General features: G+C 41.5%; 3 protein-coding genes across 4 annotated transcripts; 2 read left to right on the plus strand and 1 right to left on the minus strand.

Moving 5' to 3' along the window:
* Nucleotides 1-2109: 2109 nt before the first annotated feature.
* LOC127784603 (G-type lectin S-receptor-like serine/threonine-protein kinase At1g11300) lies at nucleotides 2110-6020 on the plus strand. The gene is made up of 7 exons (XM_052311941.1): nucleotides 2110-3399; nucleotides 4057-4158; nucleotides 4239-4435; nucleotides 4540-4747; nucleotides 4829-5066; nucleotides 5155-5305; nucleotides 5673-6020. The coding sequence occupies exons 1-7, from the start codon at nucleotides 2124-2126 to the stop codon at nucleotides 5982-5984; spliced, it is 2484 nt and encodes an 827-aa protein (XP_052167901.1). The 5' UTR covers nucleotides 2110-2123; the 3' UTR covers nucleotides 5985-6020.
* A 1330-nt stretch (nucleotides 6021-7350) lies between these two features.
* LOC127784604 (receptor-like serine/threonine-protein kinase SD1-8) lies at nucleotides 7351-11045 on the minus strand. The gene is made up of 7 exons (XM_052311942.1): nucleotides 9671-11045; nucleotides 8899-8997; nucleotides 8624-8817; nucleotides 8336-8543; nucleotides 8013-8250; nucleotides 7771-7921; nucleotides 7351-7656 (listed from the first exon to the last, which is right to left on the minus strand). Exons 1-7 carry the CDS (start codon nucleotides 10947-10949, stop codon nucleotides 7351-7353), a joined length of 2475 nt encoding a protein of 824 aa, XP_052167902.1. The 5' UTR covers nucleotides 10950-11045.
* Nucleotides 11046-19852: 8807 nt separating this feature from the next.
* Nucleotides 19853-21979, plus strand: LOC127783677 (HMG1/2-like protein). Of its 2 annotated transcripts, none has more exons than XM_052310872.1 (8): nucleotides 19853-20005; nucleotides 20135-20183; nucleotides 20286-20363; nucleotides 20458-20515; nucleotides 20617-20661; nucleotides 21277-21357; nucleotides 21447-21494; nucleotides 21618-21979. In XM_052310872.1, the coding sequence occupies exons 2-8, from the start codon at nucleotides 20143-20145 to the stop codon at nucleotides 21627-21629; spliced, it is 363 nt and encodes a 120-aa protein (XP_052166832.1). In that variant the 5' UTR covers nucleotides 19853-20005; nucleotides 20135-20142; the 3' UTR covers nucleotides 21630-21979. The 2 variants fall into 2 exon arrangements, with proteins under 2 accessions (XP_052166832.1, XP_052166831.1); XM_052310871.1 differs by having other exon boundaries at nucleotides 19854-20005; nucleotides 21447-21518.
* The last annotated feature ends 685 nt before the right edge of the window (nucleotides 21980-22664 follow it).

Here is a 22664-nt window from a genome sequence, read left to right on the forward strand (position 1 = left end):
GAATTCCCTTTTGTGAATGTTGTACTTTTATCCCTCTGACAGAACCAAGTGATCAAGTGAGTCATGTTCGGAATTCTTTCAGTGATGATCAGTGCCTATAAGGTAGAGCAAGCTCCGGGAGACGAACCTATGTCGGGGTTCTCACAAATGGTGACCTCCCAAATTCCTCTTAACTTCGTTTTTAAATACTAATTGATACTCCCTCAGTCCCATAATATAAGGGATTTTGAGTTTTTACTTGCAACGTTTGACCACTCATCTTATTCAAAATTTTTTAAAATTATTATTTATTTTATTTGTGACTTACTATTATCTACCGTACTTTAAGTACAACTTTTCGTTTTTTATATTTGTAAAAAAAATTAAATAAGACGAGTGGTCAAACGTTGTAATAAAAACTCAAAATACCTTATATTGTGGGACGGAGGGAGTAGTTATTTGAAATTTTTAGTCAAAAAAATAGTTATTTGAAATTAGAAAGTAGCTTCGGTAACGAGCTGATCCGACGTGACTCTCCAAGAAACATAATGCCATCTTGAAAACTTGCTACTCCACATATGGAGGATAGAGACCGCGGGCGAAAGTTACAACGTCCGCAGCTTCAGATTTTAGGCAAATCCCCTTCAGAGAAAAGAAGAGCCGAATTCGGTCTGTCTGTGGAACATAAATTTGCGGAGTTGCAGTACAAGGACTGCTCGGGTTTTTTTCTGCCACTAGGAATGATAGTGCCATTTAACAACCGCAATCTTCGGTCTCAGACAACAGCAAGACTCTCATGCATCGTTTGAAATACAGGTAATTGGATAAATTTTCTGGAAGCTAATTAAACTAACTCCAATAAGACCCCTGCAAAATTATTGTGTTCCAAAGGAGGGCTCAGTTTATTATAAGGTCTAATTTCTAAAATTAGCTTCGGCTTCTAAGCCAAACTATGTCAAAGCACACGCTAATACTGCGCCCCTCCTGCAGCAAAGTGAAATTCAAACTACTTTTTTGGTCTTTTAGAAATATATTTTTTGCTGCACTGTTGGTTGAAGCTTGCATGATAAGAACGTAAGTTGATTTGAAATTGTCCACGCCTGCGTGCATAATAGTCCACATTTTGGACCAACGGTCATTTCGAGAGAATGACACCACTTAACATAGATATTTCCGTCTCTAAATATTTAACGATGTTAATTTTTTAAACATATTTAACCGTTTGTCTTGTTAAAAAATTTAAGTAATTATTAATTATTTTCCTATCATTTGATTCATTGTTAAATATATTACTACTACTTAAGTTGAATAATATTAAAAAAAATTGAATAAGACGAACGGTAAAATATGTTTAAAAAAGTTAATGGCATCAAATATTTAGGGACAGAGATAGTAGAAAAGTAAGAAACGATAGGACATTGAGAGCTGACAATGGCATAGCAGCTTCGACTTCATGCAAACGCTCATCATCGTTGTCGAGCCTGCAATAGTGACGCAGCAGCTCCGACTTCACAATGAAGGAGTGTCATCATTTTCAATCTTGCCGTAAAAATCGTATTTATGGAAATAGAATCAATATAATTTACAAAATACAGTTTGTATTTATGAAAACATAAGCAAGAGTTACACATCAAAATACATCTCGATAGCACCGTCACATGTAATCATTAACCAAGCGATTGATGAAGTTTGGCTATAGCGCGCAAGTGGAGCAAGGGCATTCAATCCCTGCTCCAGACACCCGTGGAAGTACAATCGACAATATGTAAGTCGTGACATATACCTCCAACCCCTTTCCCCTAGCAGCCCACCCCTCCCCTCTCGCTTTTCTATTTATTTTCCTTTTGTAATCTCCTTAGACTATTCCCCTACTTAATACGAATACACCCCGCGGGGTTTAAAAAAAATACATCTCGACATTTCTAGCTGGTCCGCTGAAATTGCACGAGAAAATCTACCCGTGATACGAAAACTATACGCCGGTTGGCTACGCACAGACTAGTACATTTGAATTTCCACAAATTTATAGTCAAGCATATGCTCAACAACAACTACGCGATTACGAGCTAAAACATTGGCTCACGAAAAGGAAGAAAGGCTTGGTTTCCATGGATCGATCAGATGCTTTCATCTACGTCATCATCATGAGCGTCGTCGTCCTCCTCATACCGCCGCCGTGTTCAGCCAACGACCGGCTTGTCCCCGGTAAGCCACTAACCTCTGATGGCACCGTCGTCTCCGACGGCGGCGCCTTCGCCATGGGCTTCTTCTCCCCCTCCAACTCCACCCCGGACAAGCTCTACCTCGGCATATGGTACAACGACATCCCTGTGCGCACCGTGGTCTGGGTCGCCAACCAAGAAACCCCGGTCACAAATGGCACGACGCTGTCCCTGACCGAATCCTCCAACCTCGTCGTGTCAGACGCCGACGGCCGCGTCCGCTGGGCGACCAACGTCACCGGTGGCGCCGCCGGCAACGGCAACACCACCGCGGTGCTGATGAACACCGGCAACCTCGTCGTCCGGTCACCAAACGGCACCATCTTTTGGCAGAGCTTCGAGCACCCGACTGACTCGTTCCTGCCCGGGATGAAGCTCGGGATGATGTACGAGACGCGCGCCGCCGATCGGTTGGTGTCGTGGAGGGGCCCCGGCGACCCGTCGCCGGGGAGCTTCTCGTACGGCGGCGACACGGACACGTTCCTCCAGGTGATCTTGTGGAACGGGACGCGGCCGGTGATGAGAGACGGCCCGTGGACAGGCTACATGGTGGATAGCCAGTACCAGACGAACACCAGCGCCATCGTCTACCTCGCGATCATCGACACCGACGAGGAGATATACATCACGTTCAGCGTCGCCGACGACGCCCCGCACACCAGGTACGTGCTGACCTACGCCGGCAAGTACCAGCTCCAGAGGTGGAGCAGAGGCTCGTCGGCGTGGGTGGTGCTCCAGGAGTGGCCGGCCGGGTGCGACCCCTACGACTTCTGCGGCCCGAACGGGTACTGCGACAGCACGGCGGCGGAGGCTCCGCCTCTCCCGTCGTGCAGGTGCCTCGACGGCTTCGAGCCGGCGAGCGCGGCGGAGTGGAGCAGCGGCCGGTTCTCGCGGGGTTGCCGGCGGAAGGAGGCGGTGCGGTGCGGCGACGGCTTCTTGGCCGTGCAAGGGGTGCAGTGCCCCGACAAGTTCGTGCACGTCCCGAACAGGACGCTGGAGGCGTGCGCCGCGGAGTGCAGCGGCAACTGCTCGTGCGTGGCGTACGCGTACGCCAACCTGAGCAACAGCAGATCGAAGGCCGACTCGACGAGGTGCTTGGTGTGGTCAGGGGAGCTGATTGACATGGCAAAAGTTGATGCACAAGGGCTAGGCAGCGATACGCTCTACCTCAGGCTTGCAGGCCTTCAGCTTCATGCGGGTAAACACACCGTTAATTTTTAGTATATTTTTTCTAAAATCAATTACTACATCCGTTGTTGTTCATAGGACGTAGGAGTACTTTGATGTCTAAAAGTCAAATTCTCTATAGATTTTGATCAGTTGGTATAAAAATTCCTCTATGATGAGTCTACCAAGAAATTCATGATTTAGACTAACGAGGTAATCCCTCCGTCTCACAAAAAGAGCAGTCCTAGAATCCCAATACAAATTTAGTGAAGAGTAAAGATGACCAAAATGCCCCTCATTATTGAAAAAGTAGTGATATTGATAGGTAGGTAAAGGGTATTTAAGGAAGAGTAAAGATGACCAAAATGCCCCTCATCATTGAAAAAAGTAGTAATATTGATAGGTAAGTAAAGGGTATTTAAGGGATAAAACTTTCTCGTTTTATGTGATGAGAGTAGGTAGGATTATAGAAGTTTTTTGTGGGACAAAATTCAAACTCCAGAAGTTGAGTTTTGTCTTATAGCTATCTAAAATATATTATTATACGATAATAAATGGATGGTTAAAGTTTAGTCTTAAGTACTTTTTGAAAGTCCTATACAAATCAACAGAAAAATATTATATTTCTATTCCACCTCCAAATTTATTTTTTTTTCAAAAACTACTTAAACACTAAAACTTTGCACAGGTGGAAAGACGAAGAGCAAAGCAGTCAAGATTGTGCTTCCAGTGTTAGCAAGTAGTATTCTGGTAATTCTATGCATTTCTTTTGCATGGTTAAAAATGAAAGGTATATTTAGTGTTTTTTCTCTTGTAAACATATGTTATTCTTAAAAGCTGATGACTATAATTAAGATTGATCTTGTTCAGCATGCAAGAAAAGAAATCGAGAAAAGCACAGAAAGCAAATTTTGTTTGGCATGAGTGCAGCTGAAGAGGTTGGGGAAGGAAATCCTGTCCAAGATCTTGAATTCCCATTTGTAAGATTTGAGGATATTGCTCTAGCAACTAACAACTTTTCGGAAGCACATAAAATTGGTCAGGGAGGTTTTGGAAAAGTCTACAAGGTAATTCATTCAGTAGTACCTTCCTCCTATATGTTCTAGGTTATTCAATAATGTATTTTGTATGTCATATGCTCAAATCTAATTTCTTTTCTCACAATTTAAAGGGAATGCTAGGGGGTCAGGAAGTCGCTATTAAAAGGTTAGGTAGGAATTCTCAACAAGGAACGGAGGAATTCAGGAACGAAGTTATTCTTATTGCGAAATTACAACATAGAAATTTGGTTCGCATACTTGGTTTTTGTGTTGAGGGAGATGAAAAGCTACTAATTTATGAGTATTTGCCTAACAAAAGCTTAGATGCAACACTTTTCAGTAAGTTCTTGTGACGCATCTTGCATAAGTTTTAAAGCATCTAAACAATAATAGAATGCTTACATTTGTTTTCATGTACAGATGGTTCAAGAAAATTGTTGCTAGATTGGACAGCACGGTTTAATATAATCAAAGGAGTGGCAAGGGGACTTCTTTATCTACACCAAGACTCAAGATTAACCATAATTCATAGAGATCTCAAAGCCGGTAATATTTTGCTAGATGCAGAGATGAAACCTAAGATAGCAGATTTTGGCATGGCAAGGATCTTTGGTGATAATCAACAGAATGCAAACACCCAACGTGTTGTTGGAACATAGTAAGTAGTTATTTGCATTAATTGATTAAATTGAGTTTGATTGGTTTAAAGTCTTCTCCAGTAACTCTTACAAGTGAAACGGTAACAGTGGTTATATGGCTCCCGAGTATGCAATGGAAGGTATCTTTTCTACTAAATCAGATGTCTACAGCTTTGGTGTGTTATTGTTGGAAGTTATAACCGGTATGAGGAGAAATTCCGTTAGCAACATCATTGGCTTTCCAAACCTCATAGTCTATGTGAGTATACGTCTTTTCTAAAGTTCTAATATAGATGATGATGATGATGATGATGATGATGATTATTATTATTATTATTATTATTATTATTATTTTTACGTTGCTTCGGAAGGTATCGATCGGATAGCCATCACATTTTCTAATGTGAATTGGGTACTTGTTGTTACCTACTTAGTAAGCTAACAGGAGGTGGCACAAATTAACACTATATTTTTGTACCTTCAGTATCTTATTAAAAACCATAAAGTAACTTTTAAATTAAAACTAGTGAACTTTGAATTTTATTAAAGGTTTAGCGGGACTAAAATGGTCTGGGATTTTGAAAAATTTTGAGTTCTAAATCCAAATGATACTTTTGATTGTTCAGGCATGGAACATCTGGAAGGAAGGGAAGACCGAGAATTTGGCAGACTCATCAATTATGGATAGTTGCTTACAAGATGAAGTTTCACTTTGCATACATTTAGCTTTATTGTGTGTTCAAGAAAACCCAGATGACAGGCCACTTATGCCATTTGTTGTGTTCATCCTAGAGAATGGAAGTAGTACTGCACTTCCAACCCCAAGTTGCCCTGCCTACTTTGCACAGAGGAGTGATAAAATGGAAATGGATCAATTGAGACATAATATTGAAAATTCAATGTATGCTCTCACGTTAACAGATGTAGAGGGGCGGTAGGATAATTCTTTAACTTGAGAATTTGAGATGTAACAGTTAGCGTCCAAACAAAAATGTCTATAGACAGCTTCTTGCATGATGTGTGGTTTGGGAGTCGATTTGTTGCTTATTTCTCCGGCCTGCTCCATTATTTCTTCTTGCTGGTTGTTTGTAATATAATAACGCATTGCCAAAAGAGAGATAAAATATAACTCAACAATTATATCTTGAATCATAGAAGCATTTTAGTGGAACACAGGTGATCGATCAAAGGGCACATTAGCACAATTGGACGATTTTTAGTATGTCACTTGCCTAAACGGCAAGCACATTGATGGATTCAAAGGGGATGTGTTTATATGCAACTAAGTCAATATAAGAGTAACAAATTTAAAATCATTACTTATTTAGGAGTACATCCGTAATGCGACATGTCCAAAACTATTTCTAAGCATCAGTTTAAAAGATAAAAATCATCAAAACTTATTTTTAAAATGAACCTTTTAGGTTTTAACTATACCAAGAAAATACAACCTTAGACCTGACGCTGGTGTGGAGATGGCTTGTTGCTGCCAAATCATTTTCTCCTAACAAATACTTTTAATAGATTACGTTGTTAATTTTTAGACATATATTTAACCATTCGTCTTATTAAAAATAATTACTTAATTATCATTTATTTTAATGTGATTTGGTTTGTCATGAAAATACTTTAAACATGAATGGTCAAGCGTGTATCCAAAGAGTCAAAAGTCAATAGAATCATTTCAATATAATAAACAACAAATAAACAATCACTGACATATTCAATGTAATACTCCTCTCAATCGCTGCAACTACATATTCTACCTCGTCTTGAATTTTACACACCACCCTTCTTCATCATACTAGTTTGTATAGACTGTAAAAATTGGCTGCTTTATGACAAATACTTGGGAATTTCAGCCACAATGGAGTGCCCACCCATAAGTATCATGTGACCATATCCCATTAAAAGAGATGATTGTCTTGGTATCTTATCATCTCTCTCTCTCTCTCTCTCTCTACGAATGACATGAACACGCGCCCTTCGCATACGTCAAAGTGCCTGTCATTGAAGTAACCAACATACTAAGCTTGTCTAACTGCACTAGTGTGTCCTTTGACTTGCCTATGTGCCACTAAAATGTTTCCATAATAATTCAAGATTCATCTGCTACTCTAGCTCTTTTGAGTTTTGACAATACATTTTGTACTTCTCCTTTGTTATTAGATTTTGTGATATTACCAATTAACTAGGAAGACAACAAAAAAAACAGCATAGGAGAGATGAGCAACAAATTGACTTCCATCATGCAAAAGTTGTCTGTAGATATTTTTCTTTGGACAATGGTAATTACATCTCAAGTTACCGCCCCTCTATATTTGTTAGGGTAAAAGTATTCATTGAGTTCTGAATATTTTCTCTTGATTGCTCTGATTCATCACTTCTGTATGCAAAGTAGGCGGGGCGACTTGGGGCTGGAAGTGCAGTACTACTCCCATTTTCCAGAATGAACACAGTAGATGACATCAGTGGCCTGTCATTTGGGTTTTCTTGAACACACAACAGTGCTACGTGGATGCAAAGCAAAACCTCATCAAGTAAGCAACTATCAATAATTGACGAGTCTGCCAAATCCTTGGTTTTCCCTTCCTTCCACATGTTCCATGCCTAAAACAATCGAAATTATCATTTGGATTATAGAATGAAAATGTCATGGAATAAAAATGTCAATATTATTTAGGTTTAATCTAAATTGGAACTTCATGATAGACATATACTCACATAGATTATGAGGTTCGGGAAGTCCATGATGTTACTTGTAGAACTTCTCCTAATACCGGTTATAACTTCCAATAGTAACACGCCAAAGCTATAGACATCGGATTTAGTAGAGAAGATACCTTCCATTGCATATTCAGGAGCCATGTAACCACTGTTTGACCATTACATTTGCATGAGTTACTAAAGAGGAAATTTAACTTAATCAAACTTACTTTCATCAAATAATTCAAATGACTACTCACTATGTTCCAACAACACGACGAGTATTCGCATTTTGTTGATTATCACAAAAAATCCTTGCCATACCAAAATCTGCTATCTTGGGTCTCATCTCTGCATCCAGTAAAACGTTGCTGGCTTTGAGATCTCTATGAATTATGGTTAATCTTGAGTCTTGATGCAGATAAAGAAGTCCCCTAGCTACTCCTTTGATTATATTAAACCGCATTGTCCAATCTAGTTTCGGTTTTCTCGAGCCATCTACAACCAAGACAAGCAAATATAAGCAATCTACCATCGAGTTCCTTTAAGAGATTTCGATGTATGACTTGTCTAGAGAACATACCGAAAAGGGTAGCATCTAAGCCTTTGTTAGGCAAATACTCATAAATTAGCAGTTTTTCATCTCTCTCAACACAACAACCAAGAAGGCGAACCAAATTTCTGTGCTGCAATTTTGCGATAAGAATAACTTCATTCCTGAATTCCTCGGTTCCTTGCTGAGAATCTTTACTTAATCTTTTAACAGCAACTTCTTGACCACTTATCATTGCCTTTTCGAGAAGAAATTAAGATTTGAATAAATACATACAAAATGAATTACTAAACAAACCAGATAAATAAATAAGAGTACCTTGTAAACTTTGCCAAAACCTCCCTCCCCAATCTTATATGCTTCCGAAAAGTTGTGAGTTGCTAGAGCAATGTCCTCAAATTTTACAGATAGGAATTCAAAATCCTGGACAAGGTTTCTTTTCCCAACATCATCGGATGTACTCGTGACATCCAAAATTAGCTCTCTGTGCTTCTGCCTATTTCTTCTCTTGCCTGCTCACAAATCAATATAGATATCAATCATTTTATGAGTACCACATTGGCTTCTAAGAAACAAAAATACGTTGATTATACCTTTGATTTTTAACCATGCAAAGGAAATGCATAGAACAGTCAAAATACAAGCTAAAACTGGCAGCACAATCTTGACTGCGTAGCTCTTCGCCGTTCCACCTGTGCAACAGTGCCAGTATGGTGCAAAGTTTTATGATCCAAATAATAAATTGTAAATACTACTACCTCCATTGTCAGATATACAGAGCCACACATTGAAATCCTAAATTGTTAATAAATTTAAAATTATTAGCATTTGAAATGTGGAAATGATGTTAATATAATTGTTATGTTAAAAAACTTTGTATATTTTCATTTTTAATATTTTTTATAAACATGTGATTAAAAAATAACAACTTTTTTATTGAAAATTATGTTAGAACGTCAAGTAAAAAAGACGGACATAGCAATGGTGATGCATAGAAATATAAAATATGTTATATTTGTTTTTAAATTTATAATGCTGTTGACTTTTTTATACAATTTTTGAACATTGCTTTTTTTTAAGAAAAATATACACTTCATCCGTCACTTAAATATAAGCATTTATGTCTATACACTAGCTACATAGCCAAAAACATCTATATTTTTTTAATGGAGGAATGATCATTTATTTTGTTGTGGCTTGTTTATCATCAACTATAGTTCAATGATGACTTATATTTTTTTAATATTTACACTAGATTTTTCTTAAAAAAATGAAAATTTATCCAACGCCATGTGTAAAAATCAAAATCAGCAGCATATGATTCGGTAAAAAACATGAGGAGCAAACAGTGTGTGTCATTTTTACCCGTATCAAGGCCTGCAATCCTGAGGTAGAGCGTGTCGCTGTGGCCGCTCCCGAGGCCAACTTTGGCCGTGTCGATCAGGTCCCCTGACCACACCAAGCACCTCGTCGTGTCGCCCCTGGACCTGCTGCTGCTCAGGTTGGCGTACGCGTACGCCACGCACGAGCAGTTGCCGCTGCACTCCGCGGCGCACGCCTCGAGCGTCGCCACGTTCGCCACGCGCACGAACTTGTCCGGCGGCTTCATCCCCTCCACGGCCAAGAAGCCGTCGCCGCACCGCACCGCCACCGTCCGCCGGCAACCGGCGCTCGCCGCCGGCTCGAAGCCGGCGAGGCACCTGCACGTCGGGACAGGCGCCGCCGTGTTGTCGCAGTAGCCGTTGGCGCCGCAGTGGCCGTAGCGGCCGCACCCGGTGGGCCACTCCTGGAGCACCGACCACGCCGACGAGGCGGCGCTCCACCGCTGGAGCTGGTACTCGCCGGCGTAGGTGAGCGCGTACCTGGTGTGCGGCGCGCCGGCGGGGACGGCGAACTCGATGGAGACCTCGTCGTCGCGGCTGAGGATGGCGAGGTAGTTGATGGCGGTGCTGTTCGTCTGGTACTGGCCGTCCACCACGTCGCCCGTCCACGGCCCGTCCCTCATCACCGGCCGCGTCCCGTTCCACATGAACACCTGCAGGAGCGTGTCCGTGTCGCCGCCGTACGAGAAGCTCCCCGGCGACGGGTCGGCGGGGCCCCTCCACGACACCAGCCGGTCGGAGGCGCGCGTGCTGTACGTCATCCGCAGCTTCATCCCGGGCAGGAACGAGTCGGTCGGGTGCTCGAAGCTCTGCCACAGGGCGGTGCCGTTCGGCGACCGGACGACGAGGTTGCCGGTGTTCATCAGCACCGCGGTCGTGTTGCCGTTGCCGGCGCCGGCGGCGCCACCGGTGACGTTGGCCGTCCAGCGGACGCGGCCGTCGGCGTCGGACACGACGAGGTCGGAGGATTCGGTCAGGGACAGCGTCGTGCCATTTGTGACCGGGGTTTCTTGGTTGGCGACCCAGACCACGGTGCGCACAGGGATGTCGTTGTACCATATGCCGAGGTAGAGCTTGTCCGGGGTGGAGTTGGAGGGGGAGAAGAAGCCCATGGCGAAGGCGCCGCCGTCGGAGACGACGGTGGCATCAGAGGTTAGCGGCTTACCGGGGACAAGCCGGTCGTCCGATGAACACGGCGGCGGCAGGAGGAGGAGGACGACGACGCTGAGGATGATGTAGGTGAAAGCATCTGATCGATCCATGAAAATTGGTCCCTTTCTTCCTTTTCGTGAGCCAATGTTGCTCAGAAATCTTCTCAAGACATCTGCTTGCTTTAGAAATTGACGGGGAAATCAAAATATACAAGCACGTAAAACTAATCGGTGTGCATTCACGCTATTTATACTCATTGCTTCAATTAATTGAAAATACTCAGTGTTTGACTCTTTTCAGTCTTCAAGGTACAGCTTTGACAACACAATTATTTATTCGAATACGGTTAAAAATTCTAAAGCCGATCATTGGCTATTGGTCACCGAAGAGTGTTTTTGACGACATTCAGCATTGACGCATCAGCTTAGCTTTGACAACATAAGGATTATCTATTCAACATGCTGTGGCGGCTCAAGCCGATTCGCGTTGTGAAACCGGTTAGAAACTCGAGAAGTAAAAAAAATCAACATTTCGGCAAATTTATCAAGTTTTACCGGCTTTCGTGGCGGTACGGTGTTCGGCTGGCAAGTATGTATTTGAGACCTTGATGTGTCCTCTCATTTTTTTCCATCTAACTGGCTGTTTTGGTCCAAAACTTCGACAAATTTGCCGTGGACTGCTTCAAATCAAACCAACTTGCGTCCTTATCCTGAAAGCTTCAGTAAAGACAGCTAAAAAAAAAGACCAAAAATACTTCGCCGCTGCTACTTTACGATATTAATAACACACAGGGTCAGAAACCAGTATTTGACTACAGAGGGGATGCAGTATCTGTGTGCTTGGCATAAAATTTGAAGCTAATTTTGATTATTCTTAGCAATTATTGGAAATAAAACATGAGCAAGCTAGGGCAACGAAGGTGACGAAGAAGCCTGTGAAAATTAAATTCAAAAATTCGGCTGGTGGGTTTCAACAGCAATTTCTTCGGAATCAGTAATTAACAAAATCTTAGTGGGCGATCAGAGAGAGTGGTTATGCTAGCAGCCAAGCAAATAGCTCTATTCCATTATCCATTTATCCTACTGGTAGTTGCGTTGTATCATATCTTACGATAATGCTATTGGTTGGTCGACCGACGGGGGAGCAAAAAATCGGACACTCCCCCTGCGCCCCGTCCCCGCGCACAGTGATACTGTTGGCCCCACCACAATATATGTCCCCACCTGCAACAAATCAATCATATATTTTGAAAACCCTATATTAAGAAAATTTGGTTTATTTTTTGTTCCACCAAAAATGTTGTACCTAGTATACTCACAATGTTTCACTATGTATGGACCTAATGTTGCAGTGAACTGAAATATTCCATTGCAACAAAAAACCCACATATTTTGGAAACCCCCTATTAAGGGAATTCGTTTTATTTTTCGTTCAACCGAAAAATGTTTCACCTAGTGTATTTATAATGTTTCATTATGTATGGACCAAATGTTGCAGTGCACTGAAACAATTTTTCGCTATTTGCTAAAACATTGTTTTTATATAAGGTGAAACAACACCGGATTTAAACGAGTGAAACATTTTCGATCTACTTAGTGAAACAATTCCGATATACCTGGTGGAACATCGTGCAACATTTAAAAATAATTCAATAATAAGCTAAAAATAATTTCGTTGGAATATATCCATGTGTGATCTTGTTTTAAGATTTAATTGCAACGAATTTAATGGTGTAGTCGGATCATGATTTGGATAAATAATTTAAGAGAAAAATCAGTTTAAAGTAGTTTTTGCACGTAAATCGGGCGCCCGATTTTTCTCGAATTCGATCGGGCGACCGATCCGAAGGAGCGTCCTCATATCTTAACTAGTGAAAAGACTTTCTCATGATGAAAAAAGAAAGAGCCACGTCATACCATAAATATTGGTGGTTATAAAAAAAGAGAATAAATCTCAGCCGTCTGATGGAGTTGCAAGGAAGTTACTAGGGCCTGTTCACTTTGATGCCAAAAAAAACCTTACCAATTTTTGGCAACTTGCCAAAATTTTGATAAGGTTAAAAATAGCATCAAAGTGAACACCTAAATCCCAAGGCCACTTACGAACCTGCCGGTCTGTCACACCAATGGCACCTTTTCATTTTTAACCCTATAAGTATTTCACTTTAGATGAATCTATACTAATATAAAAAGGAGTTGTCCCCCTCCAATGCTATAGGCCAAATCATCCGAATTGATCTGAACCGTCCATCCGCGCGCAAGTTTTCTCCACCGCACGATTTCGCCGCCGAGGATTCCACGCGCGAAGACATCGTTCCTCCTCCACCCGCGGCCGCGAAGACCGCGCTTCTCCTCCTCGCTCGCTCCTCCTCCTCCCCGCGTCCTTGCCGAAGCTCCTCCCCGCTGCCGCCACTCCGCCGCATCCTCGCCGGAGCCAACCTCAGCCCCTTCCGCCGCCACCGACACCGCCATGCACTCCACCGCTGGCCGGCACCGAGGTCGGCCCTCTTCCCCATCTGCCACTTCATCATCATCGGCATATCGCCAGTATTGGCCCCATTGTTGAAAGCCTAGAGTACGAGTAAGTCCCTAAATCCTATGTCTTTCCTTAATCTTCTTTGGACGTGTGGAAATTTTGTTCTCTATGTCTGATGATCTTTGTTCTTGAGCATTGGCGGTTGCATTTGGTAGATGAAAACACGATCTGAAAACAAGTAAGTCCCCTTCCGCCACCGCCGCACTCCACCGCTCCCCCCGCCGGAGCCGATGTCTTCCCCAGCCACCGCCGAAGTTGTGGTCTTCCCCATTTGCCGTCGTCGGAGCCGAGGTCTTCCCCATCCGGCGCTGCTGCTGCAGTCCACTGCTGCCCCCAATGAAGCCGTGTTCGTCCCTAGCCGCCACCGCCGAACTCCACCGATGCCGCAGGCCGCCCCGCTGAGGACCTCCGGCATCGTCATCGTCTCCTCCCCAACATGCACTCCTGCCTCCCCAGCCATCTAGAATTGCCGCGGACCTTCGACACAGATGGCCTCAACCTCCTCCTATTTGGCATCCAATCCTTCAAAATAGTCCACTTGGTCAGGTAATTAGTTACTAACTTACTATCTTGGCTAATAGATCTTCTTTTGTTTGTTTTTTCCTGTACTTAAATTGAAACGATGAACTTTGTTGTTTGTTAACTCTTTTAGCCTGTGTAAGTTGGAATCCCAGTAATTAAAATGCTGATCAGGATTCTTTTTTTGTTCATAAATATTTGAGACATGCAAACTTGTTTACAAGGTCTTGTACCATGGTGGGGTTAAGAGTATGTGATTTACTCCAATCCAGAAAAAAGTATCTCGAGATATCGGTACCTTATGGTACCAAATCGTTTTTGGTCGTTGGATTTAGCTGGGCATGATGGGCATTGTTAGATCCAACGATTTGGTATCATGAGGTACCGGTATCTCGACGTATTTTTGGTTGGGCCGGAGAAATCTCTAACAATATAAGAGAAAGGGGACCATATCATTGTTGACAGAAAACACGAGGCCTGGGAGATCTGCTTAACTCCAGTGCAGGTCCAAAGCTCGCCTTCGGTTGTGTTAGCGTGCCAGTTGATTTGATCCTGCAATCAACAAGAAATATAGACAAAGAGACCGCGGTTAAATCTATAAATGATAGCCGATCGGCTAGGTGCCGATGACATATCATTTATCTTTGAGCCGATGTCATATGTGAATCGATCGGCGGTATAAATAGACAATAAGGAACTAAATCTATTCGATCGGCTATAGATATTAACGATATATAGTTTTTATATTAATATATACTTAAATCAAGTGATTGGGATAGATCGGTCACCATACCGAGATAGTATAAATCACTTAGATCGAAATATATATTAATAACAGGATTATATATGTTTATAGCATAGCCGATCAGATAGATCTAGCATGTATCGGCTAATACTCCGATACTACTCTATATAAAGATATCAAAACAAGTATAATATACCAAACAGAAGCTTAATATACTTAAATGCAATAAGATCTTGACATAAAGGACATATTTAACATGTCACTGAAGCATATAGATCAAATATGGTTAAATCAGATAAGATCGGCTGAAACTCCGGTACTACCCTAATCGGCAACCAGAAGGCAAGCTAGAGATTGAAATTCTAAGCACGACTTAATAGATCAAACTTAACTGATGTAGCATTCAGTATGAAAAGAAGAACAATATCTAGACAATCAAGCCGCTGGATGTTTCATAAAGTGGTAGATACCTTATATAATCTAGGTCAACGTCGCTATTTAACCTAATCGGCTGCCTTCTGTCGACAGATGTTAGCTGATTGTAAGTTAGATGACGATATTGTCGAAGATTATGTAAGATATATGATAACTTGACGAATTACATAAATAAGATTAGAGTGTCGTAAAGATGGAAGCACTAATCCCGAGAACACAATCCATCATAGCAAGTTTTACCTCTTATTGAAGATCCAAAACAATGCAGCTCAACCCGAAAGCAAGAACTCGTCGAAATAAAACTAAAGCAAAAAGGTGGCGATGCGCCGAAATTGTATTGATCGTGTGTCTTCAAAGTTACATAGGGCTCGGGTCTATTTATACCCGAGAATTACAAGATATGTCCATAACGGACACGACTATTATCTCTAACAAACTCTAAGATACCATAAGTCTTTGCGGAAGACTTTTGCCCAAGCATATCTGTAAGGAAATCACATAAAATATCCTAATTAATAGATACAATTGCCTTATCAGGACTCTATCCATGTGCGGCAATAATCTTGAATCGCCTCAATTCAACCCGATGTCATACATCAAGTCGTATTGTTGGAATTGGCTGCATCGGCTTACCTAGTCCGACTCAGACCCAGCCGATCCTAATTGAGTCCAATTTCTGCTCTATTTTCGGATCCGATCTCCGCCTTCGACTTCACTTCGATCTAATCTTCTTTCCCGATGCCGATATTACCAAATTTGGTTGTTAACAATCATATCAACTTAGAGACTTCAAGTTAGGCTCTTCTAAATGCCAGTTCTAGTTTGAAAAAGAAGATGTTACAGACAAAAGCTGAGAATCTTTTTTTAACGAATTGATGAGCCGCCAATTTCATTGAATAGAGGAGCAAACTGTACAAAACGAAAGGAAAAAATGGAGCTCAGATTCGAGCTAACTATAAGAAAGCTAATTATCAAGATTTTTCGCTCCCGCCAAGGCCCAAGTTTTGACCTCCTCCTTGATTTTGGCAAAACCGAGAATTTTAATTCAAACAAAAGTGAAGAAAGGAAGCGCATACATCACTATCCATACATTCAACCCTCGAAGCTTGAAACTTTAGCTCCAATTCCGAATACTTCTTGGAAAATAATAAAACCAAGGATCTCAATGATGTATGAGGCAATATGAGTCACAATTAGTGGTATCAACGTGTTGGCACCCATTCGGGTACACGATAACCCTCAAAGCAAGTTTTTGAAATATTGTGCAAGGTGACATGAGCCTCTTCGGCCTCTTGAATCATGCATAAGCTTCATATGTTTATCTATCAACCATTTCACACAGGCAAATATTCCCATCAATATCATTCATGCTATCCCCTCAAACCAGGGAGTAGCAACTTTCAGTCACTTCTTTCCATGCAGTACATACTCACATCCATTTTCCTTGAGGGAGTAGCAACTTTCAGTCACTTCTTTCCATGCAGTACATACTCACATCCATTTTCCTGTTGTTTCCTCTTCTCTTAAAGCGACACTAATTTCTATCGAATAATGACAAAATAAAATTCAATAGAGAACATTATTTGAAAAAAAAACTCCTTTTCTCCTTTTTTTTTGTCCCCTATTTGGCACACTCTATATAAGCTTTCACGATGGTTATGGTATGAGTCCTATTTCATTGCATACATCCTTAAGGCTCTTCCTTACTATCTCATTTAGTTGATTAGTGGTATTTACTCTCTGCCATGCTAATGTTTTAGATTTAAGAGTCCAGAAAGAGTTGTATTTGCATTTATGTTCTGCACTCAATTTCATTGCCTCCTTTTCATTTTCTCAGCCACTTCTTAGCATACTTGGCTCTTAGCTGTGTTTGAACTTCTTACTCCATAATCAATCTAAGAGCTATATTTGATATGGCTAGCACTATTACTTACTAGCAGATAGGATTGTCTTCTCAGCCACCTTCTTAGCATACTTGGCTCTTAGCTGTGTTTGAACTTCTTACTCTATGATCAATCTAAGAGCCATATTTACTACAGCTAGCACTATTACTTACACATGAATACTAGCAGCTAGGACTGTCTTCTCAGCCACATTCTTAGCATACTTGGCTCTTAGCTGTGTTTGAACTTCTTACTCCATGATCAATCTAAGAGCCATATTTGCTACAGCCAGCACTATTACTTACACATGAATACTAGCAGCTAGGACATGGGTGTGTATGCTCCGTAATATATATTATCTATGTTTTTATAGGAGTAAGTAATAATTATTATCTTTTTGATGATATTGCATTTATATGAGTAAATAAACAACATTTATCTCAAATCTATATCATTTAATGGTATTGCATTTCTAATACTTACATGCATATGCATTAAACAGTGAATCACAACTCACTTGAATAGTATATATAGTGCACTACAATCACTGGATTAATAACAAGTGTTGATATCTAATTTATCCATAAAAATATTTATATGACTTATATCATTCAATATTATTAATCCTTATAGCATTATAGATTAAGTTTAGCAAAAATATCGTTCGTATTAAATACTATATATACACTTGTTTAATATCTTTCATATTAAAAGTATTTATATGACTTATATTGTTTAATAAATAGGTTAGGTATCAACACTTGTTATTAACCCAGTTTCTAGTCCTTTTTGAAATTGACTTTTTACATTTCTTTAGAGAGGTATTTAAGGGCAGTGTTTTTCTAACAGAGATAAATCGATTTTTTAAGGGAGGAGAGGATACAAAAAATTTGTTTTTTTTAAAGCTATAATACAAAAGTATAAGAAAAATCAAAAGTTATTTTTTGAGTATGACCAACAATTGCTTAATTTCAGCGCAAATGGTTATGGGTTCAGGAGTTGATGCGGAGTGGATACTATGTGCTTCGACAGGAATCCTCGAGCCTATGAAGTCTGAACCATGAACGTAATCCAATGTTTAGCCATTAATAAAACTAGGAAAGAAGCCACGCATATGCGTGGGTATCTTGTTTATTGTCTATAAAAAGAGTGCTAAAAGAAATCATGTCATTATTGTAAGTACTATAGATTATATTATAATAAAAAGAGAGAAGAAATATCTAATCTATGTAGCAAAATAGATCGTAGACTGTAATACACTAACAATAAGAATGTCTCTCGGATTCAACTAAAAATCACTTTATCCCAACTATACGTAATCTTGTCTATTATCACCACTACTTATTACCATCATCTTCAAAGCTAGGTGCAATGGAACTGCACTTATACCACCTAAATAAGCCTAATACATCATCAATACACTAAAAAGGTCATCCACGCTACATATCTAAGTGTTCATATCTCACTTATTTCCAAGTCATCCTTGCTACATATTAAGTGTTTGTGTCTTACTTCTTTTCACATCATCCCCGCTATAGACCTAAGCGTTCATCTCTCACTTATTTCTAAATCTATTTATGTCCGAGAATACTACTTCTACCAGATAATAGGATAATACTATTAAAATTATACATGAATACCCCTCTAGTGGGTGAAGCCGACCGTAGCCACCAAGCCTTTCTTCTCTATTGCCTCAAAACATGGTTCTTGTATTAGGTTATATTTTAAAACATGTAACTTAGCTTTGTTTTTATCCTATATTTCTAGAAATAAATAATAATTAGTAGCAAGTATAAACATCATGAACATATTTTTCTTCTAATTCTACAGTTTTAACAACTTATAGGCAAAACTTTTGAATTTATAAAAGTGAGATGGAGTATTCATGAAACACACATTTCTTTCCCTCTAATATACCACCTTCATCAATTTGTTAGCGTATATTACTATGATGCGGTGTTTCTTACTCAGTATCCCACAAAAATAAATCTAAAAACATACCAAAAGGATATTTTAAAGGTATGACGTTGATACAAGTTTTTAAGTATTGGATTAATTGCTTAAAAAAAATCTCACGTTCTAAATAATTTCTAAGTAGTACACAAATACTCCAAAAAAAGAGTTTTACAGGCTAAATTAGCAAGCGTGCCAATAGACACGCTTTTTCTAGTGTGTTCTATAACACAATACATTAGGCCCTGTTTAGTTCACGAAAAGAAAATTTTTAAATGTTACATCGGATGTTTGACCGGACATCATAAGGGATTTTTGGACACAAATGAAAAACTAATTTCATAACTCGTTGGAAACCGCGAGACGAATCTTTTGAGGCTACTCATGGACTAATTAGGCTCAAAAGATTCGTCCCGCGATTTACATGCAAACTGTACAATTAGTTTTTATTTTTACTTATATTTAATGTTTTATACATGTGTTTAAAGATTCGATGTAATGTTTTAAAGAAAAAAAATTTAGAAACTAAACCAGACCTAATACTCATCATAGTAGTAAAAAGTTTGGGATAAACAGAGAGTAGCGCCCCAACCAATGACACGTGGGCCCCGCGGAGAATACCCACCAACATCCGTGAAACTTCCGAGAAATACCAAAACTACCCCTCCAAGAAGCACAGGGTGAAAGCACACCGCCCGAACTCCGCCTCCGCCCCGCGGCCGGAGAAAAAATCCGGAACCCCACCCGTAGATCCAATGACATCTGGGCCCCACGTGAACCCAGACCGCCCCGCTCAGGACACAGCGACCGCGGGCTAGCGTACGCGCCGCGTACAAGAGGGAGGCGGTAGCCCCGTCGCGCGCCCCGCGGCCAATGGGAGGCGAGCTCTCGGATCGGTGACGTGGCGAGAAAATATTTTCAGATCCCGCGCAAACTCGCCCACCGCCCCCGCCTTTAAAGGCGGCGCCCTTCTCCTTCCCCTTTCCTCTCCAAATCCAATCCACTTCGCATCGCATCCCACCCACGAACGCTTCGCCGCTTGATAAACCAAATTCCCCACCACCACCACCGCCGCTTCGTTCTCGCCGATCCGGAGGTAAATCCATGGTTTGCTGCCTCGAAATGCTGCTCAAATCTCCGCGTGTTGGGTTGTTTGTGTTGGTTCTGGAGTGTGTGGGTTTTGGGTTGTTGTGTTGGTTCTGATCGGTTTTGTTCTTACTCGTAGGGCTCGAGATGAAGGCGAGGTCGAGGTCCAGCAATGGCGGCGACTCCAGGTGAGTTTTGTTGGTGGTTTTGTGCTTGTGCTCGTGGGTGGTTTCGGTTCGTTTTGGTTGGTTTGGGTTTTGATTTGGGGTTTTTTGTGGTGTTTCGTGAAGGCTCTCGGTGAGGAAGACCAAGGCGGAGAAGGACCCGAACAAGCCGAAGAGGCCACCGAGCGCGTTCTTCGTGTTCATGTGAGTCTTAGATCCGTGGGTTTTTGTGTTGGTGGTTCTCCGTTCGAAGTGGTTTTGGGCGTTCTGATCGATTTGTGGGTGTTGGTTTCTGCAGGGAGCAGTTCAGGAAGGACTACAAGGAGAAGCACCCCAACGTCAAGCAGGTCTCGGTGGTAAGCGTCGTTTTCCTCCGCTGCGTCTCTTAGTTTCGAACGGTTGCGTGGATTTGGCTCCGGCATTTTGTGTTCTGACTTGGTTTTGGTGGAAATCGCAGATTGGCAAGGCTGGTGGTGACAAGTGGAAGTCCATGACTGATGCTGTGAGTTTCTCACTTCCCCTTATTTGAACTGCTCCATGTGCATTTGCGCTAATTGGTCGCGAATTGAGGAATTGCTCGGTTTCTCTGATGCCGTGTCTCGTTCCAGATCCGTTTACTCTTGTGATGCCAGTGTTGTCCATGTCTCTGTATTGCTCGTATGGATCTAATTGTTGCTGAGGATTGATTTTAGCCTGCTTACTTGTATCACTGTTGCTGGTTCAACTTCAAATATGTGGGGAAAATGCACTTAAATTTGTTTGCTCATGGGTAAATTCAGATTGGGGGTTATGTCGTAGTTGCTGTGCCTTGTAAGGTCGGTCATACATGTTCACTAAGTTGAAATTGCTCCTCGTTCCAATCCTACAAATAGATCTGTAAATTACTGCCCTGCCTTACTTGGTTAATGTTAAGTCAGAATGTTCACCGCGAAGTCAAATTCTAGTAAAATTTTGTAGCCATATGTACTCAACCGCGATATTTAGGCTTGTATTTGGAACAGTGGTTTCATCATTTGTGCTGATCTGTTGTCTCTATCGTGTTTGTTGTGAATGCTCTGTTAGTGTTTCAGTCCACCTTGTGCTTTGCTTAGCTCTGTTAGGTGTTGAAACGATGCAGGACAAGGCTCCTTTCGTGACCAAGGCAGAGAAGCTCAAGGCTGAGTACACCAAGAAGATTGACGCCTACAACAACAAGCAGGTAATTCCCCCTCTCCACAACTCTGCACCTGCAACTGTCATGACACATTGAAACTGATCTGTGCTCTCTGGTTGCGTTTCTCGTTGCAGGCAGGAGGCCCGGCTACCTCAGGCGACTCTGACAAGTCCAAGTCCGAGGTGAACGACGAGGACGAGGGCAGCGTAAGACCTCCCTCCGATCCGCAACACTGTGTCGCTATTAACTCATCGATCTTCTTCTTGTGTGACCTCACTGACTGTTTTGTGTTTGTGTATGTGCAGGGTGACGAGTGATCGATGGAGCTCCCGCCTCCACAGGGCTGCAGGTAGTAGGGAAAGTTCTCTCGAGTCGGCCTAACCAAAGTGGACGTTGCTGGTTGCTGCTCCTTGCTAGTGTTCGGATGCTGCCTTTAGCTTTTTAGTCTTAGTGGTCTCATCCTGTAGCTTAGCTCTCATGTGGTGTCCTCGCTCTCTTCGGCATTTGACCACCATCTTGTCGTCTGTTTTGTCTCATTGTCTGTAATCTAAGTGAGTACTCGTATCTGTTGCTGTTTTAAATCTCAGATCTCAGTAGATGGTGCCATCTGTGTTAGTTGCTGAAGAGGAAAAGGAAAAATATAACAAGTCTCTTGCTTCCTGTTTAATGATGCATCCAGATCTGTCAGTTATTTTACTTGCTTTGCATTGTGATGTCTCGCTTCTGAAATGTTTCTCCATGCCCTTTTGCTGTGGGCCTGTGTGCAGTTCTCTGCATTGGTTTTCTGTGAAAGATTTAGTTTTTGGGTAAGGTTCAGTACTACAAATTGCTGAATGTTTGTGGTGCATCTACTAACCTGTGGGGGTACAGCAACTGCCACTGCTCGATCTTGTGATGCACAGTAATAACTTGATGGATAGTCTGGTTGTCTTGTTTAGCTGCGATTGTTGGAACTATCTGAGTGGCTGGCAAGTTTCATTCTGTTTTGGGTATCTCATCTGCATGCTTGTGATGATCTTCTGGTTGGTTCGTTGGATGTGTGGTATTGTACACGTTCTGTCAGGATTGGAGCCGAACAGCTTGGTGGTTGGAAAGGTTCTTTTCTCCGTTTTGTTGTTATTACTCCTAGCTACTCTCAGTGATGTACTGTAGTGATGATTCGAATGCATCGTCATTGCGGAGAATGGAGTATTGTGATTTCTACTGTAGTAACTTGCCACGCAATGTCCACAACTTCTGAATCTTCCAGTGTCAGGTGAGGATTTTGTTGGATCCGCACCTGTTTTCAAGAGATCCTAAACTTGGACAGTTTTGGGCCGTATTTCTGACAAGAACTTTCGTCTTCCTCGAAG

The sequence above is a fragment of the Oryza glaberrima genome, chromosome 9 (genome assembly GCF_000147395.1).
Source record: "Oryza glaberrima chromosome 9, OglaRS2, whole genome shotgun sequence".
Taxonomy (NCBI): domain Eukaryota; kingdom Viridiplantae; phylum Streptophyta; class Magnoliopsida; order Poales; family Poaceae; genus Oryza; species Oryza glaberrima.